The 18,526-nt window shown below is 45.3% G+C and overlaps 1 protein-coding gene across 3 annotated transcripts in view; it reads left to right on the forward strand.

Annotated features, from left to right (window-relative positions):
• Nucleotides 1-16,933, forward strand: part of traf4a (tnf receptor-associated factor 4a) — a 51,492-nt gene extending 34,559 nt beyond the window's left edge. For 2 of the 3 annotated variants that reach the window (XM_082955479.1, NM_001173598.1), the window contains 6 exon segments: nucleotides 6,296-6,347; nucleotides 9,934-10,038; nucleotides 10,270-10,431; nucleotides 12,312-12,473; nucleotides 13,377-13,532; nucleotides 14,324-16,933. In XM_082955479.1, the coding sequence (XP_082811605.1) occupies nucleotides 6,296-6,347; nucleotides 9,934-10,038; nucleotides 10,270-10,431; nucleotides 12,312-12,473; nucleotides 13,377-13,532; nucleotides 14,324-14,956 (1,270 nt within the window). In that variant the 3' untranslated portion in view covers nucleotides 14,957-16,933. 3 annotated transcript variants of the gene reach the window in all.
• Nucleotides 16,934-18,526: the final 1,593 nt, after the last annotated feature.

Genomic DNA, 18,526 nt, shown 5'->3' on the forward strand with positions numbered 1-18,526 from the left:
TGCCCAATGACTCTCTCCATCTCTCCCTCCACTGTTCTACAGACCTCTTCACTCATGTGGATATGGAGTGTACTTCGGATCACTTCTCTCATCTCCGTTGTCTCTTCTCTGAATGAAAAGGTACAATATATACAAAAGTATGTGGACACCCCTTCAAATCAGTGGATTCGGCTATTTCAGCCACACCCGGTGCTGACCGGTGTATAAAATCGAGCACACAGCCATGCAATCTCCATAGACAAACATTGGCAGTAGAATGTCCTTACTGAAGAGCTCAGTGACTTTCAAGGTGGCACCGTCTTAGGACGACAAGTCAGTTTGTCAAATTTCTGCCCTGCTAGAGCTTCCCCAGTCAACTGTAAGTGCTGTTATTGTGAAGTGGAAACGTCTTGGAGCAACAACAGCTCAGCTGTGAAGTGATAGGCCACACAAGCTCACAGAACGGGACCACCAAGAGTTGAAGCGCTTAAAAATGGTCTGTCCTCAGTTGCAATACTCACTACCAAGTTTCAAACTGCATCTAGAAGCCACGCCTGCACAAGAACTGTACGTCGGCAGCTTCATGTAATGGGTTTCCAAGGCCGAGCAGCCGCACACAAGCCTAAGATCACCATGCGCAATGCCAAGCGTCGGCTGGAGTAGTGTAAAGCTTGCCGCCATTAGACTCTGGAGCAGTGGAAACGTGTTCTCTGGAGTGATGAATCACGCTTCACCATCTGGCAGTCCGACGGACAAATCTGGGTTTGGTGGATGCCAGGAGAAAGCTACCTTCCCCAATACACAGTGCCAACTGTAAAGTTTGATGGAGGAGGAATAATGGTCTGGGGCTGTTTTTCATGGTTCGGCTGGGCCCCTTAGTTGCAGTGAAGGGAAATCTTAACGCTACAGAATAAAATGACTTTCTAGACGAGTCTGTGCTTCCAACTTTGTGGCAACAGTTTGGGGATGGCCCTTTCCTGTTTCAGTATTTAAAATGACAATGCCCCCGTGCACAAAGCAAGGTCCACACAGAAATGGTTTGTCGAGATCGGTGTGGAAGAACTTGACTGGCCTGCACAGATCCCTGACCTCAACTCCCTCGAACACCTTTGGGACGAATTGGAACACAGACTCAGAGTCAGGCCTAAACGCCCAACATCAGTGGCCGACCTCACTAATGCTCTTGTGGCTGAATGGAAGCAAGTCCCCGCAGAAATGTTCCAAAATCTAGTTGAAAGCCTTCCGAGAAGAGTGGATGCTGTTATATCAGCAAAGGGGGGACCAACTCCATATTAATGCCCATGATTTTGGAATGAGATGTTCGATGAGCAGGTGTCCACATACTTTTGGTCATGTAGTGTATTTAGTCAAATGTGATGGAGGCTCTTTATCTTTTGAAGGAGAGCTGTGATTTAGAGTCCTTTCATTAGCTCCAACTGCTACTAACATCAGCAAGAAATCTCCCAAGCTGTTGTTGGTTACTACTAGGCATCGTATAAACAACAGGAAATGTAGTTTTACGATAGGCCATTTAATTCAACTGGAACGGGTTTACATTTTCTCCCTTTCAGCATTGCATAGGATAGGTTTATTGTGTATATGGTATATTGTGCAAGCCAGAATGGACCTTAGGGTCATGTTTCTGTGGACAGGAGGCAGTTTGATGTACAAGTACACCTCCTGGACAGGAGGCGAGTCTGTCAACGGGCTTGTAAAGGGCAGTTATAATGACAGCCTCATTACTGTTGGAAACAAGAGGGTGATAATTTGATGTGAGTTATAACACATACACACACACATTCATATACACACAAAAAACTGTTGGATTTAGGGGATTAAGGGAACTCCTGCTGAGATGAAACAAGATCCCTGTTTTCTCCCAACATTCTGCTAGCAGAAGCATGGAATTGGGATCGACTGAAAGCCAGGAAGCCTGAATAAAAGGAACTAATGGCATTTAAGATCTTGTTTGTGTAGAAGAGTTAATCCACTTCTTTACTTCAAAATAAAATTATTTTGCATGAGGATGGACATAAAACCTCAGGGTAAGCTTCCAGAGAAGACAAGCAACCCAGGCCTGATACAGCTACTTGCCAGACAACCCAGTCAAGTGTCTTGATAAGATCTCTGAGTTTGAAAATACCTCCTCTAAGTCCCAAATGGCCCTCTAAGTCCCAAATGGCCTATCGGCCTTGGTCAAAAGTAGTGCACTATTTAAGGAATGGGGTACTATTTGGGACGTAGACAACCTCTCACAGCAATAGTAGAACTCACTTTTGGACGTTAATAGGTCACAGACGTCCTGCTCTCCAGAACTCTCATAAACTCCTCTGAGAGTTTTGTTTAGCTCTCCACAGCCATGCCCTTTACTATTGTAAACCTGGTTAGGGTCTGGGGTCTCCCTGGCCGTCAGGGAGATCAGGAGCCATCTCCTCTTTCTCTGTGTGTGGTAGCTGTAATGTACTGTCCCTAGACAGCCTGTCTGCAGTCTTCTGCAAGCCAACCAAACCTGGGGGATTTGTCTTGTTCTTCTCAGTGGCCGTCTGCCTGTCACGAGGCATATGGAGGGTGACGGTACAATGTTGTGATTGCTGTCCTCATCGCTATCACTGGGCTCAATGGATGGCTGTTTAATCTGCTCTCAGGGCCTACAAGAGGATTTGAGGGCAAGAGAGAGGGTGCAATTAGGGGCTGGGGAGTGGGGGATGGGTCAGGGGGGTACAGGGAAATAATAGGGTAATGCTGGGGGGGGACTTTCACCCATGGAGGGGAAATGCCCCTAATTAGAGCTGGGGAGAAGGCTGTTGTCTGACCAGATAAGTGGGTGATTTTGAACATGTAATTAGGTGTGGGGCATACTCATCCAGCCTTCTGCTGTTTTGGTCCGCGGGCCTGCTGGATCGGATTTTGGCCTCCCTGCACTGCAGCACAACAGCTGTGGAGCCTAGGCTACTCTCACGGTATTAGAGACAGGGAAAGGATGGGAACCCATTGACATTTTAATGTGGTGATTATATTAAACACGCTATGTGGTTATTGAGCAGTTCTGTCTGCAGTGCTTTCCCAACATGAGTGATTGGTTAGTTTGTAGTTTATCAGCCTCTCACCCTGTGTAATCATTGACTTTGCTTGTGAGAGCTGTGTTCAAGTCAGGCACTGTTATCTCTGACCTGTGTATCGTAGTAGGCACATTTTTCTCCTGTGAAACTGTAGCCTAGTTGGAGTGAAACTGTGGGTATCAGTAATGCCGTTGGTTTGTGAGTCAAGTGGACAGGGTGCAAGGTCCCTGCGGGTGACCAGGCTGTACTGTATGTATGCAAAGTCATTTTCCCTTTTTTCAGTGTTAGAATAACAATATTGTTGATCCTCTCACAGCCACACAGTGCTGAGTGATTGGAGGTGGGCATTGAAGTAGTCAAGGGCATTAAACAGTCGTTAGTGCAACCTTACTCTCCACTGTAAGAAGGTCTTCAAGTAGTCATCGAAATGGTTTGTCAAGAGAAGGGGAAGACTTGTATAGAAGCTATTATTAGTCCAATGCCCCCTCCTCTCTCTGCTAATGTGCTGTCACAAAGCGGCAGTGAGCTCCACAAACAAGCGGGCTGTAGAGTCGGGTAGCATTATGAACAGCGGGCCAAGCAGATGAATGCGTGGCTGCAGGACTTTCTCTGCAAAGCAGGGAGGGAATAATCCTGACAGGCGGTGACTACGTTTTTTTCGACTGTCTGCCTCTTTGTGTCAGGCAGAGCAGAGGAGCAGCCTGGGTGGGTCCTTCACCTGTAAACCCTGCTTTCCTGCGCTGCTTACATCTCCCCTGTCTAGTCCAGCAAGGAGCACCTTTCTCTCTGTTTCTATTTCCTTTCTCTATATGGGGGAAGAGTCACTACACAGCCCCACGTACCAAATGGCCCCCTATTCCCTATACAGTGCACTACTTTTGTGGGCCCTGGTAAAACATTGTGCACTATATAGGGAGTAGGGTGTTGTTTGGGATGTAGCCCACAGCTCTGCGTCATGCAGTCCGGCCCTGTGGCTCTAAAACGCATCATCAACATCAAATAGATGAGGCTCTAATGATGGAGATTAGTAAATGATTTCACAGTACATATGAGATGTTCTGCTGACTGGGCTCCTTCACCTGGGGATCAATAGATTTCTTTTTTTTACAGCCGCATTGTTGTTTATTAATTGCTCTCCAGCTCCCTGCTGACAGAGTGACCCTAATGGACTGGAATTACTGCCGTCTCGTAATGCATTAACCTCCCCCTCCCTCACCTCTCTCTCTCCCTCTCTCCCTCTCCCCCTCCCCCTGTCATCCCTCTGGTCTGTTGTTCTGCATGCAGCTGATTCCACAGCAGCTGGAGAGGCAGGCCAGGCAGCCCAGCCGGGGCAAAGTGCAGGATGATCACTGATCATGTGTTCCACCACCACATGGCCCTGGGTCTCTGGTCCACTCCCTGAGGGCCTCAGGCTCTGTCAATTGACATTGAGGCCAACTAGATTCCAGGGTGTAACAAGGGCCACGGGGACCCTGGTCAATAGGGACATTGTATGCATCCCAAATGGCAACTTATACCCTACATAGTGCAAAAGTAGTGCACTATATAGGGGATAGTGCAATTTGGGAGGCACCCATTGTAGGACCCTGGGAGCAGAGACCACTGTCCTCCCTGCCCCCTTCGGGCTCTTTGTTTTCCCATTAATCTATTAATGTACTTTAGAGAATGGAGAGGTCAGGAGAAGCCTGTTCATTAAAGCTTTTTTTCTGTTGTTTACCTCGTACATGGTGGTAGTAGGACAGATGGAGCTTCAGGACCTTGTGGCTTCAACCCAAAACACTGAGGTTATTTTAGTCCCCCTCTCACACCCGTGGGCAATGAAAAGGTATGCAAAGCAAAGGAGCATTTCACCATGAGTGTTACAGTACCTCTATCAATTGTTGCAAAATTCCTGTCTGGCTGCGGCCTATGAAAATGACATTACGATCCCATGTATGTGCACTGGGCCACGAGGAAAGGGAAGTACATCCTCATCTCATGTCACTGACTGACTGACTGACCCTCTTGCTCCCCCTGATCCATGTCCCAGCCACCCCTATGGCTCAGCAGGGGGCCTGCAACCCACCACTACACTACAGACATGTCTCTTTAAGGGGTGCACACATCGCACCGAATGTGGATTTCCCGTTCGTCTACCATTCATTTAGCGCGCTGTTGACTGCTGACATTTTCACGTTTGTACATGGAAATCGGTTTGCACTCGGTTCCCCTGTACTCTCGGCAGGCAACATCTCAGGGGATCTGTCACTGATGGCCTTTTTAAAGTTGCTCTTTGTGTCACTTATTGACTCGCTTTGCTGTAAATCAAATAAAATGTTATTGGTCATGTACACATATGTTATTGCGGGTGTAGCCAAATGCTTGTAAGAAATAACACAAAAAAAAACGAAATACTGCTTGCTCTGTCAGCGCCATCTTTGTAGATCTACTGCATAGTACATCTATGGGCTCAACACGGTGAGCTCCCCCCACTGCCTGCCTACACTACTGACGTCATCTGTATTATTTACTAGAGGGAATATTTCATGGTGGCATCAGGACTGGGGACGTGCTGCGTTGTTACCAGAGGGCCACCGCCACCCATCTCATGGCAGGCCACCCATCTCTTCCTGCCCTTGGTAAAAGGCAGCTAAATCAGGACAGGCAGTGAGTGTTTCATTTTTGGCGCTGCCTGTGTGATAAAACCAGAGATCTCAGATCTTAATTTGGGTTTTATTGCCGCTGGAGAAAATAGAGAAGGGAGGGAGGGTACAAAGTTACCGGCCTCCTGCTCTTTATAGGAAGCAGGAAGCCTCTTCACACACGCTCAGATTGTCATCCCCCTGCCTTTAAAAAGAGGGGTAAAAATGAACACCTTTGACATGACAGCGAGAGAGAAAGGGAGGGGTAGGGGCGGGGGCGAGCGAGAGAAGCCCTTAATGTATTATAGATAGACAGATCAGGCTGCAACGTCTTCTCTTTTCCTCTCCAGTAATACAACTGTGAATTTGTGGAAATAAATCCTTGGAGGGAGGGAACATGAAAGGGCAACTTCATAAAAGTTAGTGGCTCAGAGAAACTAAGCTGGCTTTATTGTACAGTGCAGTGTGGTTGGGATGGGTGTGTGAGAGCAGAGAATGGGTGTGGGGGTGCTTTTTGAAGGCAACTGGAGGAGAGGCAAGGGCACTGTGTGTGGACCTCTTAGGACAGTGGTACCCTATCATAAAAATGGATTGTCAATGATTATTAACGTGTCCTTTCCTTCTTATGTCTTACAGTGAGGGGGTCTTCAAGTGCCCAGAGGACCAGCTGCCCCTGGACTATGCCAAGGTACGGTTAAAACTCACCTATCCACTTTCTCACATGTCCCTGACAGTCCCACCCATTCAAGTTTGATATACGATCTGTGTGCCAGTTAACCAATACTTAAGCCTACAACCATAGTTAAGCCTACAAACACACACCAATCAACAGAATTCACCCTCACTTTCTGATGTGCTCCTTCTTACAAAATCATGTCTCTGGGCTACCCAGTAACTTCCCCATACAACACACTTATTATGAATGTAAATCTGTGTGTTGTACCACGTCCTGGTCATGCTGAGATGAGGCCTTATTTTAACTGTGAATCTGAAGTGGTGTGACCCAAATGGCACTTTTGACCAAAAGTAGTGAACTATATAGGGAATAGGGTGCCATTTGGGAAACCGCAAGGACACATGAGTCACCATGTCCCTTACCCCAGACCCATAGACCAACAGACAGAGGGCTCAGGCAGCTAGCTAGCCATCCTCGTATAGGCCCACTAATTGTGCTAACGAAGGACCACAGGCTACTCATTCCCCTTGGAATGTCAGGGTTGATGACGGTCCGTTTCTCAATGCACAAAACAGTTCACTCTCGCACACTACTGTGGACATGGAAGTTTTACAGTTTAATACAGTACCCATGAAAAACAGATGAGCAGACATGATTACTCAACCGGAGAGCGGCTGGGGAGTGGTAAAAACACTCTGCAGCCTAGCAGCCAGAGTCAAAGGTTGGGTTATATTTTGAAGTATAGCGTTGCTGGAGAAAAGCAGGGTATTGTGTTGATCTGACAGAAAAGAGAGGCAAAATCACTAAAACAGTAGCTCTCCTAAAACTCTTCATCCCGGTCCAGAGAAAGAATACCACATCTAAATATCTTCAATTCAACTTTTGGCTTCTTACTCCATCTTTTATTTTAAGCATTTAATCAGATTGTACAGGGGGTATATGGTGGCAGTCTCTATTCGTAATGAAAGAATGACTCTCTCACAAACTTGATTTCCCCACTGTGCCAAGAGTGTGCAGCGAAAGGATAAGGACTTAATTCTGCTCTGTGCATGAGAGGACCCCAAGCTTAACGCTTAACAAAGGAATTAAAACACCAATGACCACTAATTCATCATCTCAGTTACTGTACAGTCTCACTGGCTAGTTTTCCCATGAATTAATGAATTGCCCATACAGTAGGCCCATCGTGGTCTATACTAAAACATTAGCATGCTAAAGTGTGTTAGGAGTTCAGAAGCAGTAATCCAGTGAGGTGGTGAGGTCAGTGGGGTAGCGCTGCTTATGCCGAGCTGCGACCGCTAGCGAAGCTCTTAAGGAGACTGTAGTCACGACAGAGAAGCAGTACACGGGTCCCCACTGGGAGGACGTCCTCATTGCACACCTGTCAGACACTGGTATTTACTGATGCCTTCACAGCCTCCCAGTCACCTGTAAAATACACCCTGCTGGTGACTAGGGTTACGTCCCAAATGGCACCCTATTCCCTATATAGTACACGTCTATTGACCAGAACCCTGTGAGCCCTGGCCAAAAGTAGTGCAGTATATAGGGAAAAGGGTGCCGTTTGGGACACTCTTTTCCCTATATACTGCACTGTCCCTGTCCTTGCCCTTCCCTGAACACAACTCAATTCTAATAATGCTCTCATTTCACCCAGGCAATGGAACATGTCATTAAAATATGGCCCTGTTGTCAAAGAGAGGAAGCAGAAAGTCGGTAATGTAAAGGGATGTGTTCTGCTGTGAGACTGCAGCTGACTGTCTATTCTAAAACAGACAGACAGACAGACAGACAGACAGACAGACAGACAGACAGACAGACAGACAGACAGACAGACAGACAGACAGACAGACAGACAGACAGACAGACAGACAGACAGACAGACAGACAGACAGACAGACAGACAGACAGACAGACAGACAGCAGACAGAGACAGCTTTAGTTCCATGATCCTCCAGGGCCTATGTTATTAAAAGGTCTTTATTGCAGTCCCCCACAGACTCCCAGGCAGGAACAATGAGGGAACGTTAAGGTTTACTTTAGAGGATTTGGTTTCTTTGTCATCTTGGCTCAGCGCATGTGATTTCCAGTAGGAAATAGTATTGCAGTTATCTGCTTCAATCACTCACCATGCATTATTATGCTGCGTACATTGTAAGAGACAGTGCTGTTCTGTAGCACAGTACAATACTTGCTTTATTGGTCCATTTGCACAGATAGCCTATTCTTTATTTGTTGCTGTCATAGTACCCAACCTGACTCACAACACACACATCACAGACTGGGAGCAGCACACACATTCTCTGCCATAGTGCTGAGCTCTTTTCAAATGGAAAGATTCTTCTCTACTTTATATTTTGGTGATTTGAAGGCAGTTTTCATTACAGCATGGTGAATGTGATATATAATTCATCCTCACTAGTTAAACTACTGTAGCACACAGCTTTTATTTGCGATGATATAACAGTTCATGTCAGTTAATGGACCAGTAAATGTTGCCAAGTCAGGAGAGTGAAAAGTTTTACCTCAGATCTACTTTTGGCCCTAATGTATTATTCACTGGACCCTTTTTAATTCCACTGCACATTTACCTTTTACAATTCAGAATTTTACAGTTCTAATAGGGTACCAAGACCATAAACATTTACAGAGTACTTATTTATGTCTAAAAAACATTTAGGCTATGGTAAAACCATAGTATCTCAATGTTTTGATTTATAGCCTATAGAGAAAGAGACCACCTCTCGTATGAAGGCGTGTGACTACAGTTGAGCTGTTATTTGTTTTAGGGACAGCTTTGACATTTTGAGGAAGTTCCTTTTCTCCTCGTGTGACAGAGGCAGCCTGGGCAACATATGGACGGAGATTCATGCAGTGCTGCCTCACAAGGGTTGTCACGAAGAGCGTGTGTGTGTGTTTGTGTGGCCTAAATCTGTAAATCCAGAGGATACTGTTCTTTAGGGAGCGGATTTGGCTTGATTGAATAGAGAAGGACCTCATCCTTCTTGATCAGTGACTATGGGGTGTTCTCTCCCTCCTTCCTCACTTTAATTCTCTCTCTGATGTTTTCTACATTTCATGAACTATAATTCCATAAACATTGCAGTATGCGTTCTTGTGTTCACAGAAGTTCAATTGTTATTCCTAATTTTGGGACTGATTCATTCATGTCCAGGACTTGTACTTTGAACTTCCTCTTCTGCTGTTTTGCTGCTGGTCGTTCAGACCCTCTTTGTCAAGGCTTCATTGTATTATTAATACACTTAGTTAGGCATCAACATGATAATCATTCCTAACTGCTGGAAACACCCTTTGTCTTAATCAGTCACACACTATATTAGTTTGAGTGTTGCCCTGGGTGCGGCCACTATTCCCCCACACTGTCCCCATAAAATAACCACACCATCCAGGGTTTATACTGCAGTTATCCCAGTGTGACCCTGTGCAGTCAGTATTAAGGAGATAGCTTCCTGTACAGGCGGTGTACTTGTACGTCAACCTGCCTCATGCTACAGAAACAGGAGATATACTGGACAAGGCGTATCTATACCTGTGAGCTAGTGCTGATCATGTCCCCATGGTTGTGTCATGGCTACAGATCTACCCTGACCCAGAGCTGGAGCAGCAGATCCTGGCTCTGCCCATCCGCTGCATCCACAGTGAGGAAGGCTGTCGCTGGACCGGACAGATGAAGCAGCTCCAGGTCAGTAGCTGCCTGCCTGGCTTTCTTACCCTTTTTTACCTCTTTCTCACTCATCCTCTCTCATCCTGTCTAAGATACCTTTTTTATGACCATAGCCCTGTGTCTCGTGCCTCCAGTGTGTTGGGTTATCTGCTAGCGGAGGCCTGGCTAAATGCAAAATGCGGGCTGAGAGAGCGTCGGTGTCTTGCTGCTGACACATTCCTCTCTCCCCCCTCCCTCCGTCTCCCTCAGGGTCACTTCTCCACCTGCGCCTTCAATGTGATCCCCTGCCCCAACCGCTGCTCCATCAAGCTGACGCGCCGTGACCTGCCCGACCACCTGCAGCACGACTGCCCCAAGCGCAAGGTCAAGTGCGAGTTCTGCGGGAGCGAGTTCACCGGGGAGGCCTATGAGGTAAACAACAACAAACAGAGACCTACTTTTTCTTTTTTCTATTTTTACAGAGTAGCACTAGCAAGTAAACAACCTGGTTAAGGCCACATTTTTCTCTGAGTGAATAGTAGTCTTTGTAGTGTCTACTCCAGGAAGCCAAGTATGTAAATTATGCTAGCTTTTGATGGTGGCAGTGTATTTAGAAATAACAAGTTTGTTGGCATGAGGGGAGAGACGTAGAACTGTGCACCTTTCATACTGTGTGTTTTTCTCTCCGTCCAGAGAAGTGGTGCCTCAGGGTTAAAGTTAGCCTCTCTCCCTCTCACTAACACCTCTGTTACTGTTTACAGGCTGCCCCTCCTCTGTTTATACAGGCCCAATGTGGCCTTTCCACCATAACAGAATCATTAATATGGCTCCAGCTTTTTATAGGAAAGTCATTTGTTCATTTTCAGTGGCAGTGGGATCATAAAATTGTTCCTTGAATGTTTTGGTACACCTACTGGAGAGCTCTTCTTTGACTACACCCATTCAGCATCATTCACACCCTCTTTAAGCCTTACACGGAACCCAAACCATCTGCACACGTGCGCCATCGTGCATCAATTAATTTTGTCCCCCTATACCAAACGCGATCACGACACGCAGGTTAAAATATCAAAACAAACTCTGAACCAATTACATTAATTTGGGGACAGATCGAAAAGCATTAAACATTTATGGCAATTTAGCTAGTTAGCTTGCACTTGCTAGCTAATTTGTCCTATTTAGCTTGCTTGCTGTTGCTAGCTAATTTGTCCTGGGATATAAACATTGAGTTGTTATTTTACCTGAAATGCACAAGGTCCTCTACTCCGACAATTAATCCACACATAAAACGGCCAACCGAATCGTTTCTAGTCATCTCTCCTCCTTCCAGGATTTTTCATCTTTGAACTTATATGGTGATTGGCATCTAAACTTTCATAGTATTATCACGACGACCGTCAACACAGTTCGTCTTTCAATCACCCATGTGGGTATAACCAATGAGGAGATGGCACGTGAGTACCTGCTTCTATAAACCAATGAGGAGATGGGAGAGGTAGGACTTGCAGCGCGATCCGCGTCAGAAATAGAAATTACTTCTATTTTAGACCTTGGCAACGCAGACGCTCGTTGACACGCGCGAGCAGTGTGGGTGCAATAATTGAATAACATAGATTTCAAAATGTATTTTGCAACGCTCGCGCACGCGACGTTAGCGGTATAGTCAGAGTATTAGCCCCACCCGTTAAGGATTCACATAGTCCCAACCAATACTACTAGTGATGCAAACTGATTGTCATAGCTAGCCACCATGCATGAATCTGCAGGTAGCTAAAGTTAACCAACTAAGTTCGATGTTAGCTAACTAGCAATGTAAATCAATTTATAACATTTTTGACATGCGTTTTTCTTGATTTTTTTGTTGTTATTCTGTCTCTCACTGTTCAAATAAACCTACCATTAAAATTATAGACTGATCATTTCTTTGTCAGTGGGCAAACGTACAAAATCAGCAGGGGATCAAATACATTTTTCCCTCACTGTAGGCTCGTAATTTAACAATTTTATTTGTATTTACAGATGGCATACACGTTTGTTATTAAGGCACATGAAAGTTCACATGTTCCAGAAAGCATTTATATAAAAAGAAATTCATTTTGATAAAAACAAAAGTTTACTTTCAAATGCTTCTCCTGTGAAGTAGTGACGTACGACATACGCCTAGCTTCTTGAAACGGGTCACAATAATGATGAGCTGCGCTGGAAGCTTGCTAGTTTTACTAGTAGTTTTGCTGGTAGTTTAGTTGGTTGTGATGATGTCACTGCTTGTGTTTTGACCTGTGTGTGTGTGTGTGTCCTGTCTTCTCTCCCAGAACCATCAGGGTATCTGTCCCCAGGAGAGTGTGTACTGTGAGAATAAGTGTGGCGCGCGGATGATGCGCCGCCTCCTGTCCCAGCACAGTCTGGCTGAGTGTCCCAAACGCACGCAGCCCTGCAAGTACTGTGGCAAGGAGTTTGTCTTCGACACCATCCAGGTTAGTCAACAACATCAACACACCTCCTCTGACCGAACAAGCTCTAGGACTTCTTCCTTCCCTACATTCTCCTGCATGTCCTGTTTTACAATCACATTTGTCATCACTTGATTAATGGGTACATTTTATTTTCCATCAATGTAGTATTTGTATTACTGCTTGGAAGGCCAGACCTAAATTAGTGCCCAAACTCAGACCTGTGAGAATGAAGTGTTTTGAAGGTTTATTCCGGAGGTTTGTTATGAGTCCTTCCCTTATTTCACTGTTTGTGATGAAGGAACAGTGCAGTCTGTCCTGGATGAAGGAGGGTTCTCAGTCTCTGTAGAGCGGGATGGCCCTGGGCCCACGGCTGCATGGACACTGGCTTTCATGGTGCCCACTACTCTGTGCCAGCCCGCTGTGCCTGCTGCTATTTGTGCTGGCATTGCCCACCCCCGGCAGCACCTGTCACCTCTCTGCACACATCCTGTCCTCAGGCCCAGCGGCCGCCAGCCACTCGCACTCTCCTCTCCTCTCATACCCACAGTTTATTCATCATGTCTCCCTCTCAAACACATGCTTTATGAGTTCGGCTCCATAATCAACTCGTTTATCTCATTCATACATTTTAATAGACAGCAATTAGTTCAATATGATACACTCCGTTTCTTAATCACTCATACAGTGATTCTGCTGTGCAAAGGGCTTCATGTTGTCTTGTCGATGCTCTTTCTCTTAATTGGTGGCAAAGATGCTTGCATGATACACAGAGCGCATTTTGTTTGATAAAAGAATTCTGATCCCAATATATTTTTTATCTATCTGGCTGTCTTAATCTGGTACATTTTCAGAAATGTTGATTGATGTGCATTGTCTATGTCAAATGAATGTAATAAATGTAATAACTTTTTTTTTACCCTCCAGAACCATCAGTACCACTGCCCTCGGTTTCCAGTCGCATGTCCAAACCAGTGTGGCACCCCCAACATAGCCCGGGAGGACTTGGCCAATCACGTGAAGGAGAACTGTGGCAGTGCCCTCATCCTCTGCCCCTTCAAAGATGCCGGCTGCAAACACAGGGTAAGGCTGACCTGCTGCTCTCTAGCTGCTTTTCATTACTTCAGACCCTCAAAGAGAAAAACTTTGATTCTAGCTTTTTGCAAGAGGCATAGTTTTATTTTTCATTACTTCCCACTGCTTTATTGACGTCACGTTTAATAATTTTTCCACTCTCGGGTAGTTTTTTGTGCATATTTCCCAAATTATATTTGGATTATTATGCTTCATGCTCGGGTTGAGTTGAAACCCTGTAACTTATGTCCAAAGCGATGATTGTCTTCAACATACAGCGCCGTCTGCCGTCCTGCCTCTAGGCTCTATTTTAATGAGAGTCACACATCTCCTCTGCTGTGACAGCGCATTTTAGTCTATTTTTGAAACTGACGTCAATCTGAGAAAATGTGGAGAGCTCTCAGAGTCAGAGCAGACAGGCTTCATGCTTTGTGTTTGAAATGGGCATTTGGAAAGCTCAGTCCATAGCAATGCAGATGGTCTGACAAAATGCATTAATGGCTCTCTCCCTGACCACGAAGGCATCAGCATAGAGAGTACAACCAAGCGTGCAGATGTTCAGTACACCAAACACAAATGTGTATGGCAGGGCTCCCAAAAGAGCAGCTGATTAGCAGACGGCTACTTACTGTAGGAGGCTTGAATGTGAAACTCAAACAGACAAAACAATCTAGCGTGCTGTACCACATTATTAAATCCAACACATTTCTATACAGAGTTTGTACTATACAGAGTTTCACCCTCCTTGCTACACACAGTGAGTTACCTCTCCCTAACCAGTCTCTCCTCTCTTCTTGCAGTGCCCAAAACTGGCGATCGGGCGTCACCTGGAGGACACGACCAAGTCCCACCTGACCATGATGTGCAGCCTGGTGGGGCGCCAGCGGCAGGAGATCCTTGAGCTGCGGAGGGAGATGGAGGAGCTGTCAGTCAGCAACGATGGAGTGCTCATCTGGAAGCTCAGCGACTACTCCCGGAAACTCCAGGAGGCCAAACTCCGGAACAACCATGAGTTCTTCAGCCCGCCCTTCTACACCCATCGCTACGGCTACAAGCTGCAGGTGTCTGCGTTTCTCAACGGTAACGGCAGTGGGGAGGGCTCGCACCTGTCTATCTACATCCGGGTGCTGCCAGGGGAGTACGACAATCTGCTCGAGTGGCCCTTCTCCTACAAGGTGACCTTCTCCATCATGGACCAGAGCGACCCGTCGCTGTCCAAGCCCCAACACATCACAGAGACCTTCAACCCTGACCCCAACTGGAAGAACTTCCAGAAGCCGTGCAGCACCCGTAACTCGCTGGATGAGAGCACCCTGGGCTTCGGTTACCCCAAGTTCATCTCCCACGAAGAGATCAAGAAGAGGAACTATGTCCGAGACAACTCCCTCTTCCTCAAGGCTTCCATAGAGATCCCCCAGAAGATCATGGCCTGAGGGATAGTTGGTTTTCGTTTATCAGGAGGGAAGGGAGGGTGAAAGACAAGCTTGAGACTGATATGACACTTACCTTGAGAACTTCACCACACTTATTCTTTAGACACTGACTGACTGTCCATATCCATATAGCCACTCCACTGTAGGAGCTGCTAGTCTGTTGGGTTGTGTTGGAGGACTGGACTGGAGGATCCTGCTATATTTAAATGGTAGAGAATTCTAAGTGTTAGGTCTGCAGAAACCATCACTCTCTAATTCTTATTTGTAAATGTTTGTTTTCTAACATTTTTCTTCTCAATCTGCAACAAAAAGCCTTGGAAATCGACAGTGCCTAGAGAGTTTATTTTAAGTTATATTTTGTTGTTTTTCTACAGCACAGATGTAAATATTAAGAAATGATAGAGAGATGTTCTGGGGGTGGAAGGCGTTCTTAAGCCTTTGCACTTAGAAATACTGTTTGGCTCTGGTTTGAACCATCCCATCTAATCACGAGCGGTCCAAAGAATAGGGCAAAGCTCAGGCTAGTGGAAGAAGCTCATCACACTCTCAAGCCCAACTGCCGTTTGTTTACATGCTCTTGTAGTATCTCCCACTGATCCCTTAACAAATGCAAAGCTCTTGGTTAGCAAATTTGAGATTGCTGTTAAGCCTTTTGTCAGCAAACAATATTACAGCTGTGAATTAAGTGTGTTTCTTCTTGTCACTGTTCCATCACTCTCTGTCTACAATTTGTAATTTGACACATTCTATAATGCTTAGAATGAGAGGATCATGATCTTTAGACAAAAAACAACAATCATTTGTCACAGGCAGATTTATAAGCCTCTAAAATACATCTCCTGTGGGGTCCTGAGAAGATAGATACAGTAGATGGGTTCCTATGCTTTGCTGGTAAAAGATGCTAATGTAGAGTATGACGGTCTTTGAATGACTCAGTCCTGTCAAGGGGTGATATGGTACATGTGCACTTAAGTGTGAAGGGAAAGCCATGAGGTCTTGGTACAGCTCAAGACATCAACAGAAAAACATGCATCTTTCAATGCGATACAACGTGGACCACATTTGTGTACTGTAACCTGTATTCTTGAAATCTTCTCCCTTGATACTGAGGGCTTTTTTGCAGTGGAGGAACTGTTAAACGGAACCAAATTCTTTTTATATTTGAAAAATGTGAGCAACATTTGTTAATAATGTGTCATAGACAGAAAGACATTGGAGTGAATTAGCTTAACGGAGGGCTGTGAACTGAAGTGCATTCATTGTTTTTACTCATCCCAGGTGGGCATAGGGGCTGTTTGAAAGATGCTTTATGCCTTGATCCCCTCCTGAGAATGGCGTGCGGGTGCCTCGGAAAAGACTGCATCTTAATAGTGTGGCGCTGCTGGTTACCATGGCCACCAGCATGCATCTTCACTTCAGCACGTACGCTTGCCATAAGGAGAGGTTGAAGAGGAGCAGCCATGTGCAATACACCAGTCAGAGGCTCAGACCAGTGACACCCGCGGTGTAGGACTTGATCAAACATTCATGACATATGTGAATAATACTGATGTAAAAAATGCAGAAGCACATTCTGTCGTTTTTTTATTCTACATGAAAATACCTGCTTTCTTGTTATAATACCAGCCAATATTTTACAGTGATTTTTAAAGTTAAAAAAAATAAAAAAATAAACATTTTGTAAGATTATGTATTTTACAAAGTACTTAATTGTTTAATACAACTTTTTGTTGGAGAGTTAGGGTTGAGCTTGGGAATTTTATGGACAGTTTTTTAAGTTTAATCTCTTCTGAATCTGAATAATTGGTTTGTTTGTTTCGTTTGGATCTCACATATATTGTGTCTGTATTTCGTTTTTAAAAGTATTTATTTTAAGGTGCCATCACGTAAACCTGATTAACTAGATGGCAAAAATGTTTTAATATGTTGATTGATGAGTGCTTCTCAATTTCTCTTAAAATAAAATACTATCTATTACCTCTTGCTTCACTATGCTGCTAATTTACTCTTTATGTCGTTGTATGTCTGAGTGTTTGCATCGCCTACTGAGCTCTCCGCTTTCATCCACATTTAGTCAGGCAGTTTGGCCTCATTGTTTACATTTCCCCCCTCAGAAAATGTTTTACTGATCGCATTGATGATTCTGCCAGTCTTGTACCACATACAGTAGACCACACTAGATACAGTGCCTGGCTCAGCTGTCTCGTGGGCAGACAACTTCACTTCTCTGAAACTACAGAAAATGTTACCTTAACTCGATGAAAAGGTGCAATTTATGTCTGAAATTCCTGCCTTTCTCAGGACTTTAAGTTTTTGTGAGTGAAATGTCTTGCCCCACCGTGTTTCACTTGTTTTATTTAGTCTCATGCTGAGCACCCACTCCATGCATCATAGTCCGAATGGACTTTTCACAGTAGAGCTGTCTGAGGAGCAGCCCCCATCAGATTACAACACACAAATCCCTCCTGGTCGCCCCCTGCCTCCCTCCCTCGCTCCCTTCCTCCCTCTCTGTTCCGACACCTCCAGAGATGGAGGGAACAGAGGAAAGGGGGCAGAGGGAGAGGAAGCGAGGCAGACGCTTGCCCTGCTTTGATGTGGTGCCAGGAGTTTGCTGTAGCTCTCAGCTTGAATGATGTTCAATGTGGAGTTTAGGGAAGGGGAAAATGATCTTTTACCTCCGTTACTCAAATGCCCCTCAGGAAGGATACTGTCTTTCTTCACTTGTTTAGAATAGTTTGGGGAACTCTTTTCCCCAAAAGTAAAACATTTGAAGTTACACAAAGGGTGATGTGGAATGGTACTTATGCTCCACTGTCAATTCTCCAGGATATTTTGTTATAGTCGTACTTACATTTCTCTTTAAATGGCTACTTATTTATCATTATGGGAAAATTGTTCCCTTGACAAAATATGTTTCCCTGCTGTGGGTAATGTATTCAGTGGGATGATTCATCTGTGGAAGGGAGGGGTTCTCTGGGTAGGACAATCCCCTCTCTGTCTGTCCACAGACTAATGGCTTTCCACAGAGAGTGGCTTCATTCTGAGCTGCCTTATATAAAGTTAAGCATAATAACCAAAAGCAATACTGACAGCCTCAAACTTTCCTGGTGCTGGGGGTTCAAACAACAGCCTAGCTCGTTGCTTTGGGGCTGTACAGCAGCATTAAAATAGAAATGGCTAATTACATGTTAGCTTCATGTTTCCCATGCCGAGAGTAGCGGAGCAGAGTAGTCACGGTTCATGCAGCCAATGCTCAACGTACTATACAGTACTGTCCTTCTCTCTCGCTCATTTGACGGTTCGCCCAGTAAATGAGCCCTCGGGTAGCCTACACTTAAGCTCTCACACTACAGTGTTGTTCCCTATAGGTTAGCTCACCCAGACTTTGGTCAACGTGAAAACATGAGTGGAGTGTCCGAGCAGGTTGGGTGAAAGAGGCTGAGTAAGAGGGAGGACCCAGCCCAGCCCATAAGGCGTTCCTCTGCCATAAAACACATCAAAGAGTTGTGGTGTGGGTTTGTGATGCGTGCCATGCTGTCGTCTCATGTTGAAGTTAAACAATGACTGGTG

The sequence above is a fragment of the Salmo salar genome, chromosome 09, assembly GCF_965601325.2.
Source record: "Salmo salar chromosome 09, fSalSal1, whole genome shotgun sequence".
Classification (NCBI taxonomy): domain Eukaryota; kingdom Metazoa; phylum Chordata; class Actinopteri; order Salmoniformes; family Salmonidae; genus Salmo; species Salmo salar.